Below are 13,593 nucleotides of genomic sequence, written 5' to 3'. Positions count from 1 at the left end.
ACTAGATTGTGTATAAAATAGTTTGTTGACTAAATTAATTTTTTTTTTTAAATTACAATGGTATAACTTACAGTAAAATATAATACGGTAAGTAATAAAAACACCACAATCTATAGCTTTATATATATTTTATATATAATACAATGTAGAATAATATGGCCGACACCATACACAACTCAAACTGAACAAGGAGAAGAGTTAAAAAAAACACCGCTTCAAGTTGCTTTCTAGATCGCTTGTCAGCACTGGCAATACTGACAAAAAGTTGTTGAGTATTTACAGATGGCGTTCTCCGCCTTGTTTTATAGTTGATTCATGATGGGGTTTTACACGCAGTAAAAAATGCAAAGAAAGAAATACGTGAGGAGCACTCTCTATTCACAAATTTTATGACCTGCGTACACGTACAAGTAGGCAGGAACGGGACTGGTTGGGGCTGGCAGGGGCCTGCAGATTTACAGCCTTCCTCCTTTAATAAATTATATTTTTAACTCTTAAAATAAAAATATAAATAAATTTCCCCCCTTTAGATTTTTTTCTTTAATTTCACTCTCCCAGCCTAAATTTTATAGCCCCGCACATGAACATATTTGAAAATATGATTATAATTTTTTTTTTTAATGATTTTTACTTAAAAAATATTAAAATATTATTTTTAAAAAAAAATTATTTTTGATATTAGTATATTAAAATGATCTAAAAATATAAAAAAATATTAATTTAAAATAATAAATAAAAATTTATCTTTTTAAAAAAATATTTTTAAAATATAAAAAATAAACAATATACAAGTAAAGACTCCAAGGACAGGGATTGATGCTGTATTTAAGAGTTAATTAAGGTCTCTTGACAGTGACGGCCCAGAAGAAAAGGGTGTACTGGTGAAAAACCCATCTGGGGGCTAGGCTTTCCTGCACAAATCAGGTAGGAAATCCCAGCAGTTTTGCTCGCATTGCTGATTTTTTTATTATTTCTTTCAAATGTTTTCCAGTGTCTTAAAGTTGTGCTCACGCACAGATACACGTCATGTTGTCTAGTTTTTGAGATTTTCTTTTTGTTTTTTTGTTACTTGATAGAATTGAGGATTGCAACGTATTATTTAAGCCACAGCATTTTATAACATGTTTAAAAATGTGGTTATAATATTTTTTTTAAAGTAATTTTTTTAAAAATATATATTAAAAAATATTTTTTTATTTTTTAAAAAATTGTTTTTTAATATCAGCATATAAAATAATTTAAAAACATTAAAAAAATTTAATTTTTTTTAATATTTTAAAATATAAAAACAAACAAAATCTTTTTAAAAGAAAAAAAAATCCCCTTTTCTTTTTATCACAGAAGAAAGGTTCAAATCCGAACTCTTTTGGAGGTAAAGTGAATATTAATAGCAACCGAATCATGTCTCATCGGCAAATATGTCTGTCCTTTTAAGGTGCCTTCAACGCACAAAATGTTATGTTTTGAGGTGGAAAAGAAAAAATACGTACTGAATTGGTTTTAGATTAATGAATACAGTCATTCTAGGGGTCTTGTATTAAAAAAAAAACATAAATTCTGCTTACCGATGTAAATTTTTAGGGAAAAAAAATAGTTAAAAACATATATATTATTAATTTTTAGAAACTTCAAGTCCAATTTGAGAGGTTTGGCAAGTTTAATTTTTTAATTTTATTTATTTATTTATTCATTTGATATTAAATTAATTAAGAAATGAGTTTTATCTTTTATTTTGTTTTTTATAAGGTTGCCACAATCTTATCTATTTTTATTACTTTGACGCTCGATTTTGTGATTATATATTTTTGGTATTGTATAGTTAAATAAACAATAGTTTATAAAAAACAAATTATTAATCCCAATAGAGTCCATTGTTTGATTTGCAGGTTTGACGTATTGTCTTGGGTTACTCGATTCATGAATTTAGCGGTTTTACCCATCAAACATAAAATGTTTTTTTTAAAAAAAAATTGGTTTTTTAATTTTTCTAATTGTTTTTTTTATTTTAATCTTCTTCAATATTGATATGGTTAGGAAATATAATTAATGGGTTTTTTTTACTCTATATAGAGTTACCACGATCTCAAATAAACATATTTTTTCAGGGTTGATACTCGATTTTGCAAGTATCTAAGTTTATCATAAAATAAAATAAAAATAATTATATATAAAAAAAACAAAGTTATTAAACTCATTGAAGTCAATGATCCAGGTTTTAGGGTGACCAGGGTCAATTTAATCCAATATCATCTCAGTATGGAAAAGGTAACTGTTATCTTGATGTTTTTTTAAATCATATCATATTTTTACCGGTCATTCAAGTTATTTCTGGATTTATTCAATTGAACGGTTCATTTTGAGTCAACTTCCATGTGATTTAATTTGAAACTTGAGTTAAATAATAAATCAAGCTGGTAGATTTCAAGATCTTTCGATTCGACGATACTGGTATAAAAGCATACCACATATATTTTTTATATTATTTTAAAAAATTTGATGCTTAAAGGGTTATTATACTTTTTTTCAATGCTTAAAGTTAAAGGGGTAATTTGGAAAGCATAAAGAGTAATTCAAGTTTTTAGAAAAAGAGATGAAAAGATGAAATTATTGGGTAAAAAAGGGGGGAATAAAATTAACCAGTCTTTCATTTATTGGTACTTTTTCTGATTTTTTCAATTTTTTTGAAATAATATTCAAGATTTTTTTTTCGTGCTATTATAAACAGGTTGCTTTTATTAGATTTTGCAACGAAAACCTGCGCTAAGCCGGAGGTTTCTTGGGCTATGGCAAGTTACTGTGAGGGGATCCAAACGATCCAAACATGTAATGGACCAACTGGGAACTTATCATTCAGCTGTATTTGAACTGCTAGATCAGGGCCCAAGAGCACGTCTGGGTCAAACTGCGATACTGCATTCCACTTCACTTTCGTTAGATCTAACTGTCCTCTTCTTGCTTGTTTATTTCTTTTTAATTAAGATGAACCCCGTGTAATCTTACCTCTGACAGTATAATTTAACAGACGTGAGATGTAGAGAGTCACCAATCATCGACACAGAATTTGTAAGAGACCTTTTCCCAAATGCTGACGACATAGCCTTCCCTCGTCCTTCACTCTTTTTTTGTGGAAAATAATTAGAAAGTAGAAAATGAGAATTTACTGAAAGGGAGTACATGCAAGCAACTCCGGGGCAGTTAGATACTTCCGGCCAGTGGAAGGGCTAAAAAATGTATACAGGCTTGGTTCAGTAGTTGTATACTTGATATGTCCAGTCTCAACAATAGCAATGCGAAAACCTTTTCCAAGTCGGAGATGGGAATCTGCACACACGGCGGCGACATCTAGACTACATGCACAAGAAATGCAAAGGTGCCCGGAAATTGCAACGGTGATATTCACACCAAAAACAAGTGCTTGCAGAGACGAGACATGACTCACGAGGACTGGATTGATTGGATAGTAGCAGCATTTAATGCCCAAATCAAGGCTCTGATAACTCACCGAGGCGCATGGATGAATGACTCAAACGTGATTTTTAAGTATCTCTGTAAATCGACTAAGCTCTGGTCCATCAGCAAATGTGTTATAGATAACTTGAGGTAAATTTATGTTGGTTTCGAGTCCTTTTCATCTCGACAGTGACTACACGCGACCTCTCTATGCTCTCCACTCACCGAGGAAACATATATAGATGTCATGGCCCGCCTTCATTACGAATTCATCTAACGTAGAACTAATAAGAACAAAAGGGAAAAAAAAGCTGAAAATCATAGGTACAGCTCTAAATCTTATCTACTCAATCATATGCGCATTCATGGAGTCGTGAGTAGGAAGACAAGGGCAACTTCCTACATAATTCCTCGTCAATATTGCCTGGGAGATGTCCAAATCCGGCCCACCCTACCCTAGCTTGTTAATTTTTCTCCCGTGTAGTTCGTATTGTCTAGTTGCTCGTATTGATAATAATCGAAGTCACAAACAAGTTTCCTTTCAAGCCAGAAGTTTTCTGGGTCTTATCCAAAGGATTCCGACCGCTGTTCATTGAATTTACATGTTAGCCATGCAGCATCAAATTCACTTGAAGCCATACAGTTCTTCTCAAACTTTGGATGATAAAAAGTTTAGAAAGATGACAGAGTTAGGGAATTGTTAGTAAGTAGCAAGTAGACTCTCGAATTTTAATTTTAATGTTAACTAAATCTAAAACAGAGAAGAGTAGGATGATAATTTGTTACAAACACGGGGTAAAACGATGGTTCTGCCTCGTTTTTTTCTTGACCAGATCCTTTCATGTCTTCATGATGATGCTGTAAGCAAAAACAATATTTAAAATTTGAGTAAGGCGGGTTGTACTGTATTTTCAAATATATTTTTAAAGTATAAGTAGGGATTATTAATTGAATTTTTTATTATTTAAATATATATTAAAATAATTTTTTTATTTTTAAAAAATTATTTTTAAAATTAGTATATTAAAACAATTTAAAAATATAAAAAATATATAATATTTAAATATTGTAGCCATATATATCCTTTTTTTTTTTACGTGGGTGTCCGGACCAACTTGCGCGCACCACGACTAATCTCACGGCTCATTGAACATCTTGCAAACCCAGTGAACATATAAAGCACTGCAGGAATCACAAGCATGCATGATAATATTTGAACCCAAAATATAAAAAAAAAAAAACAAATTCCTTCATTTACTAGAGGAAAACATCAAGTGACATATATATCATTTTTGTTTTCTTGGGTTCGTACGTTTGTCCAGCTAGCTAGCAGCGTGTAAAGAAATACCCCTCATCTATGTGAGACAACTAGTTGTATTCCTCTTCAGCCTTGCACGCACACTAGTGCAATTATGCAAATAGTGTCTCCTTTTATTTTATCTGTATACACCAATTTTAATAGTCATGATCTCTGACAGGAATTATTTTTGTGTCAGGACTTTGCTTCAGAATAAAGAAATTCGAAGATAGCGACGGTGAATGGAATACACATCCATTTGCACGCGCTTTCACTCTTGAGTACTCGGTTCAAAACGGGGCATTTTGACCTCCAATCACCCAGGTCAATTTTTTCACAGCATAAAAAACATTATTTAAACAATAATAATATTTTTAAATAAACAAAACAAAATCTAGAATTAAATTTATTGATTTGAATAGATTCAATAATTTTAATTAATTTAATAATATAATTAAAAAAACTCAACAACAATAAAAAACAATGACCAAGCAGAAAAAAAAAAGTACGTCAATAATATAGAACGACACCATCTATATATTTTTCATAGATTATTCCATAGAAGACAAAGATGAAAAAATCATGAAACAAAATTCTTAATCATCCAAAATTAAAAAACAGAACAAATAGTAATGAAAACAATGAAGACAAAACCTGATATAAAAATTACATGGAAGAAAATAATCAAAATAAAATAAATGAAGAAAGGGATAAAAAACAAAAAATATTAAAAAAATAATGATAAAATAAAATAAAATATCGAGGAACAAAATTAAAAAATAAAATCAACTTAAAAAAACATTAAAACCACAAAAAATAACAATAAAAAATGTGCCAAAATTGACATGAATACAAAACCACAAGATACATTTAATTTTTGGAACGATTGACATGAAATCCAAGGCTGACAAGAGAAAAAAAAGGGGGGAGAAGAAGAAAAAAGTTTATCAAAGCTCAATTCCTGCTTTGATATACACACGTGTTTGACCATTGGGGGAGATAATGGTACAATGATTTCAATGTTGTTGCTTAAAGTGATGTTTGACCTTGAAAAAATAGTGACGTGCCATTCAAAAAACACAAGTACCTCTCACTTATTGGTTTCGCATAGTAATTTCTCTGTAACAGCTTCGCTAGCAAAACACTTTTAAATTTTAATTATTTGTATGCTAATTAAAAAATTAAAATTATTCCTCATTTCAAATTGGTTATAACTAAAAAAAACTATAATGAAAATATGAAACAACTTATGGATGTTTTTTTCTTTCAAGAACAATGTAGTTATTTTATTGTGCAATCAAAGTGTTAAAATTAGATAAAAGAAGCTTGACCATATATATTTTTTTCACAATGCATCTAAAAAATCAAAGGAATGATTGCTCCCATATCAGTATAACAATGATAAATAAATCCTATAAAAAACAATTGTTTTTTCCTAATATCTAATTAAATAATTTTATTTTAAAAATGCAAAACTATCACTGTTTTAATTCCCAATAATTATGATGCACAGTGAAAAATTGATATCTTTTAGTTTTTAGCCTTTGTTTTAATTTGTAAATTGTAACATTTCCAGGTATAATTTAGTTGTTAAGCTTGGATTCTTTGTCCGGGGGGGGCCGCTAACGCAATACAGTACATATTTTGAACTCCCAAGATATTCTTGAAAAAAAACATATGATTTAAATGGATTTTATTTTTACCGTGAAATATGTATGAAAAATCTCTAAATGCATGCGAGTTTAAGAATCAGAGTATTTTCGATTAAAACATGTATGATTAACCTGTGTACGTACGTATATCCATTTTTATCAACTAACAAATGAATATCTCAAGAAAAAAAAGATTGTATTTTAAGATTAGAAGAAGCCTCCGATTTCGTGTATAAAAAAGGAAGCCTCCAGGAAATGAGAATCATGTGTGTTTTATAAAAAGAAGTAACAATAATACATGAGGACGAGGAGGCTGCAATATTACAAATTATAGTGGCATGATTTTGCCTTGGTTCTGTCCGAATATTGGTTCTAATTATTGATTATAACCATAAAGTGTCGGCTATACCACATGGGATGTCTCTCTCGTGCGATAGAGTTATCAAAATATATATAATCACAGATAATAATGTCAGAGAAATAATTCCAAAACTGAAAAAAAGATATATAGTTCCATCCAATCAGGAAAATGGGCTGCTGCCTCTCAAGTTCCTCAATCCCTCATCACGCGTAAGATCATGTGGTGGTCGGTGATGATTGATCAACGAATGCACCAAGCTCCCATGAAAGTGAAGATGGAGAATATAAATTACACAGAGCGAGGATATATAAAAAAGCAAGATGCCACAAATGTTTGCCCATGTCTTTAAAGGAAAGGTTTACCTGCTTGCATAGAAATGCAATCTCTCAGCACATGCATTGCTGGCAGGTGGCAACTCCTCTTTTTTCCATGTGGAATGTTTTCTCTGTGCAAAATAGGAATATCTATCTATCAATCAATCAAACATTAAGGAATAATTATGTTCATTTTGACTGTAATTTGATAAGATAGAGCTCCTTTTCATGTTCATTGCACGTAAAAATATATAGTTAAATCATGAATAGACTGTTCGAGATTTGGAAAGTTACGGGAGAAACAAAAACAAAAGAAAGGAGGCAAGAGTTCACAGAACTTGTCCAATAATATATTGCAAGAGTCTGGAAGGGAGAAGGGATTAACTCATAGAATTTGTTAAATGTGATCCTTGATCCTTGCAAAGGACAAACATGAAAAAACTGGATTAAACTTTTAGGGCATCAAACGAACCTGCTGTGATGTTTTTTTAAAGAATTTTCTTTGATTTAACTATGCCATCTTACAAGTTTGACTGTCCACCAATTTCTTAATTATCACGAAAAGATTCTCATTAATTTTTAAAAAAGAATTTTCACCGGGTTCAGTTTGGTTTTAGATGGCTTTTGCTGCTGCACAGGACATAGAAGATGAATGCTGTACTAGTAACTCTAATGAACTGGTAGATTTAATAAAGCAAGATGTCAACTATATACAAATCCCGGAACCCATATGTTTCACTACCACATGAGCTGTAAAATATTTCTGACAATCTTATTGTTGAAGGTTAAAGTTACAGAATTCTTGGGCAGGCAAAAGCTAAGAGTAGAGCTATATGCACTCGTTTCTTTCCTTGTGAAATAGTATAACTTGCAAGCAAGGTTTCCAGCCTTGTGACTTTGTAACAGTATTCCAAGGAAAAGAACTCAGTCGAGGGTCCGCATTCCACAACCCATGAAACCAGAGGACTCATTTTAGAAGTTAGCGAAGATCCTCGGGCAATCAAGATTTGCTGACTTCAGAGAACATGAAAAAATAACCAATTCAAGCAAGCTACCAGAGTGGCCTGGTAGAATGAATTATCAGCTATGAATACAGAGATTTTTAACAATTACTGCTTCTATCAATGGTAGCATTAATTTCTATACCACAACATCACGCTGCATGAAGTGGTAGCTGCACTACGCTACTTTCTCATAAGAATGCAAGTTAACGAGACATGCATGTGAAGTTCAACCTAAAAAATGTGCATTCTATGGTGTCTAATGTAGGTTCAGAGGAAAAAACAACCGGGACAATCTGCAGGTGGGGGGAGACTGTAGAATTTCTGCAAACTAAATTATAACCAATTAACCTAGCTAGGAATCTACTGGGCTAGTGGCTTGCAGCTGTTTCAGGAGTTCAACATTTCGAGTGCATCTTTACGCACTATAAAATGTGAAAAAAAAGAAGGGGAAAGTGGGTTTCACAATATTGCTGGTGCTTGTCTTGTATTGGCAAATATTTACTTGTGCTGCACTGATAGACTGATGATGCGCGCAGTCCAATTTGTCTGGAAAACACATCCATGAAATTTACACGACACATGTGAGCTCTCGATATGTTAATCTCATAAAGGTCTCGTATTTATGAATTTCTAATCCTTTTTGTTTTTGATAGGTTACTAGCTAGATCATAACCAAATTCAACCTCTAGAAGGTTCTTAATTTGAGGTTACCACAGAAGTTCTTGAGTTTTGTGCTTATGAAAGCAAAAAATCTTGCATGTTACCTTCCAATATTCATCCACCAAATGAGAAACAGAGAGATTCCTTCCCGCTAAAAAGAATGGTCTTTTTCTTGCGTTGTTACGTTCCTTATCCATCACTCCAGCCCTTTTTATCCTAAAAAGATTGTTCTTTTTTTCTCGTGTGTGTGTAATATTTTCAGTTATGCATCGCCATTTAAGTGGCACCAGGGGAAATTTCAAGAAAAAACATTTCTGTATTTTGAGGATATACCACCACAACAAACAAATCCCCCTTTACAAGTCCCTTGATTCAATCTTCCTCTCTAACAATAACTCAAAATATATCGATATAATTAACAGCAATGATAGCAATTAGCAGAAAAGATTAGATTAATTAATCAATGCCAATTGGCCAAGTTAGATGCGTGTCATGGTCACTCCTCGTGGTCTCGTTAGCAAAAAGTAATGCCCTTCACAAGAGTTTGTATGGCAGACCCCAACCTCTCCATGTTACAGCATACACTTCATAGTTCATATATGTCCCCACCCCCTTCCCTTTTATATAACCCCACATCTCCCCCCTTCCCCTTCTTCAATGTCTCATCAGCTCTTCCTTTCCCTCCTTCATTAACTATCCCTCTCTCTGTTCCATTTTCTCATAAGCCCTCTTGTCACATACCACTTGTACTTTACGCATTAACTTGATTAAAAATCCCTGCAACACACATTTTCAACAGAAATGTGCAGCTTTAAGGCTAAGGTGACCACAGGAGTTGATATAACACCGGCAGTGGCTAGAATCAATGGCCGGCCGGTCCTTCAACCTACGTGCAATTTAGTTTCTACGCTTGAAAGGCGTAATTCTCTAAAGAAAACAGCACTAAAGTCTTCTCCTCCTCCTCCTCCACCACCACCACCAGCAACTTTTTCTAATAAAACCAACAAGGCCTCGCCTCCTTTATCTCCAATGTCGAAGTCTCCTAGATTACCAGCTATTAAGAGAGGAAGTGATGCTAATAGCTTGAATTCAAGTTCTGAGAAGGTCGTGATCCCAAGAAACACTACGAAGACACCGACTTTAGAGAGAAAGAAGTCGAAAAGTTTCAAGGAAAGTAGCGTTGGGAGGGGAGTGCATTCTTCTTTTGTTGAGGCATCGTTGAGTTATTCTTCCTCTTTGATTGTTGAGGCACCAGGAAGCATTGCCGCTGTCAGGAGAGAACAAATGGCACTCCAACATGCACAAAGAAAGATGAGAATTGCTCATTATGGAAGATCAAAGTCTGCCAGGTTTGAAGATCAAGTTGTTCCTAATGATTCTTCAATCAGTATGGCAACAAAGACTGATCAGGAAGAAGAAAAGAGATGCAGTTTTATCACAGCAAATTCAGGTAAGGAAAAAATGAAGAAATGAAGTTGGCCAAATGTTTGTAATGTACCTGAGCTTAAATTTGGTGAAAATAATTTTGAACTTGAATGAGACATCCTCTGATTATGTTCCAAACTTCCAATGTTTTTGTGCTTAGATCCCATCTATGTTGCTTACCATGATGAAGAATGGGGAGTTCCAGTCCATGATGACAAGTAAAGACTGTCCCTTTCTTTCTCTGTCCCGTTCAATTGCACAAAACCAGCTTGCTTTACATTCCTATATTTCTTGCAGGATGTTATTTGAATTGCTGGTTCTAAGTGGTGCTCAGGTTGGTTCGGATTGGACTTCAATCTTGAAGAAACGCCAAGACTTCAGGTGGGTTGTTTTTTTAAATGAAAAAAGACACCGAATTACTTTGTTTTATTGTTTCTCAAAATTAGCGAAAGATAATGTTTCCTCTTCTGCAGAGATGCATTTTCAGGATTCGATGCAGAAATTGTGGCCAACATTTCTGAAAAACAGATAATGTCAATCAGTGCAGAATATGGAATTGATATGAGCCGAGTTCGAGGTGTTGTGGACAACTCTAACAGGATTCTTGAGGTAAACAATTAATCTAGCTTCAAAACTCGCAAATCATTTGTCTTTTATCGTATCTTTTTCAGAATCCAACCTGGTCCTTCTCTTCTTCGCATTCTTTCTGCACATAAAAGACGTGATCTTGCATCTTCCAAACCTTCAAAAGAACCTTTTTATTCGGTTTAAAAAGATCATGTTTAAGAGTTCATCGTTAATAAAAAAAAAAATGCAATGACTTGATTAGTATCAGCAGCTTGTTAATTGGTCTTCCCTTTTTCCTCTGATTTAGTGAAAAGTAGTTGCCAAGCAAGCTCCGACCCGAACTCATGGTGATGGGGTACCCCACATTTTATGTCAATACCCATGGCACAAGGGGACCCTTGTTATTTAATTAGACCTTGTTTTATTAAATAATAATAATAATAATAGTCTTAATTGATTAGCAAGACCTGCATTGCTAGTTTTTTTTTTTTTTTGTGTGAGTGATAATATCTGTGACAATATTGCAGATAAAAAAGGAGTTCGGGTCATTTGACAGATACATATGGACATTTGTCAACAACAAGCCTGTCTCCACCTCGTACAAATTTGGACACAAGATTCCAGTGAAGACATCAAAATCAGAGACTATAAGCAAAGACATGGTTAGGAGGGGGTTTAGGTTTGTTGGTCCGACCATGGTTCACTCGTTCATGCAAGCAGCAGGGTTAACCAATGACCACTTGATCACTTGCCACAGGCACCTTCCATGCACCTTAATGGCAGCCGCCCGCAGGCCTGCCGAGGCGCAAGCTCAATAGACTCAAATTGACATTAAAAAGGGACAGAAGAATTAACAAGACATAAAGAAAGTACGCTAAGACGCATATATAGCTAAGCCCATTTTCTAACTTGGAATGGTTGTGTGTGTTGTTAGATAGGAGGAGAAATTAAAAGGGTTTGTGACTTTCTGAGATTTCCTGAGATATTTTTTTCTCTATTACAGTTTGAGTGTGTTGAAATAGATTAGGGAGAAGAAAGGGTGGCGTAGTGTTGCGGTGGAGGAGACAGGTAGCATGTGCGACGGCGAGGCAATGGCATGTGTGGGGTGCCAGTTGCTTTTTATTCCATGTGACCTATCACACTTGCATTATTTGAGGGGTTTTCCTTTTACAGGCTGTGTGAGATGCTTGTTGAAGGAGGGTAGGGCCACCTACTATCGTCCCCGTCTCCCTCTCCTTCTCTTTAGTTGTTGTGTTTGAGCTTGTAATTCTCCTGTATTTTCTAACCTTGTAGCTTTTGGGAGAATATTATACCCCAGATGTGAAATGTATCTTGGATTTGGTGTGCCCTTTCTTAGTGTTGTTTATTGCACTTGTCATGTGCTTCTGAAGTGCTTTCTTTTTAAATACATCCTTTTATGATTTTTAACCATGTATGGGATATCTTCTCCATGTGCCCCCTGTTCTTTTCATGCGCGTGTTTTATAGTGTGGTAACAGTTGCTTTTCAAATAATTTTTCGTGCCGAAATGCATACCAATAATGTTTTTTTATTTTTTAAAAATTATTTTTGATATCAGCACATTAAAACGATCCAAAAAATACAAATCACATTAAATTTTAACAAAAACAAAAAAAAAATCTTTTGAATTTTTTAGAAATGCCGTTTCAACCGCGTTCCCAAATATTACTGTAATTCATAGAAAGGTATCTCGCTGTTAGGGCCTCTTACAGAGGAGCTGGTCGCCGAATGCCCTCGCCGGAATTTAGTTTTTTTCAAGCATTTCTCGAAGATCTTTCTCGATTGGCGAAGGCAGTGCAGGTCCGGAGAGATCCCTTTTTTTTTTTATTTGTATTGCCATGAAATAAGGAAGCCCGTCACAGAGCAGTCGACTAGCGTGTTAGGCAATATGGTAGCGGTTGCTTTTCAAATAGCTTTTCGTGCCGAAATACATGCCAATGATTTTTTTTATTTTTAAAAAATCATTTTTGACGTCAGCACATCAAAACGATCCAAAAAGTACAAACCGAACTCAATTTTAGCAAAAAAAAAAAATTAAATTTAGGCAAAATACCATTTGAAACGCAATGCCAAACGGTGCCGAAGACTGCTGGCCTGACCTTCGTTGCTCCTCTTTATGGTCTGAGCTATATTACTTATTGTTGATGCCACAAAAGAAGCATGCTCTTAAGAATTTTCGTTGGACATCAAGAGAGTGGGCGGGAATTTGACTTCTCTTGCCTTTAATGGAATGCTCCAATTACTGTGTTTGATACTGTATTAATTTTTATGGTTATGATTTGAAAAAAAAAGTTGTTTTATAAAATATATTTTTGATTGATGTTAATTTGATATTTATATATATTTAGTTAAAATTATGGTTGAAATCGAAGTTCAATAAAAATTAATTTAACTTGTTTGATTAAAAATATTTTTTAAATTGAAGTTATAAAATAAATAAAAAAGATATGTATTAATATTGATAGTTTTTAATTTAAATATTGTAAATTTAACTACTGTTATTGTATTATTAAATAAATAATATTTTATATAAAATATTTTTTATTGTTCCATTAAAATATCTATAATTCCATCACGCATAGAATTCATCCAATAATAATTATGATTTTTATGATTTTTTAAGCGTGTAACAAAATCAAGTAAGATATAATTAGAAACAAAATTGAGATTATAATTAAATTATACAAATGTTATATCATCTTGCAATCTTCCTTTTAATTTATATAATGTTATTAAATAATGTTAAAAATTAATTTTTAAATAAAAAAATAAATAAAAATGAAAAAAGTAATTTTTTTTTTTTTATCTTTCGGCAGTGAATTCACTGCATGACTTTTCTTCCT

General features: G+C 33.2%; 1 protein-coding gene across 1 annotated transcript; it reads left to right on the top strand.

The window, feature by feature from the left end:
* Positions 1–9,380: 9,380 nt before the first annotated feature.
* Positions 9,381–12,079, top strand: LOC118055768 (uncharacterized). The gene is made up of 5 exons (XM_035067761.2): positions 9,381–10,188; positions 10,324–10,381; positions 10,461–10,544; positions 10,637–10,772; positions 11,258–12,079. Exons 1-5 carry the CDS (start codon positions 9,540–9,542, stop codon positions 11,546–11,548), a joined length of 1,218 nt encoding a protein of 405 aa, XP_034923652.1. The 5' UTR covers positions 9,381–9,539; the 3' UTR covers positions 11,549–12,079.
* Positions 12,080–13,593: the final 1,514 nt, after the last annotated feature.

The sequence above is a fragment of the Populus alba genome, chromosome 8, assembly GCF_005239225.2.
Source record: "Populus alba chromosome 8, ASM523922v2, whole genome shotgun sequence".
In the NCBI taxonomy this organism is placed as follows: Eukaryota; Viridiplantae; Streptophyta; class Magnoliopsida; order Malpighiales; family Salicaceae; genus Populus; species Populus alba.
The sequence above is the reverse complement of the archived record's forward strand: the minus strand, read 5'-3'. Positions and strand labels throughout refer to the sequence as shown.

Excerpts from the sequence above, each read along its gene's own strand:
- LOC118055768 (XM_035067761.2), top strand. The coding sequence starts at position 9,540 with ATGTGCAGCTTTAAGGCTAAGGTGACCACAGGAGTTGATATAACACCG. Across the intron at positions 10,189-10,323 it reads TTTTATCACAGCAAATTCAG|ATCCCATCTATGTTGCTTAC; the intron begins GTAAGGAAAAAA and ends TTTTGTGCTTAG. Across the intron at positions 10,773-11,257 it reads ACTCTAACAGGATTCTTGAG|ATAAAAAAGGAGTTCGGGTC; the intron begins GTAAACAATTAA and ends ACAATATTGCAG.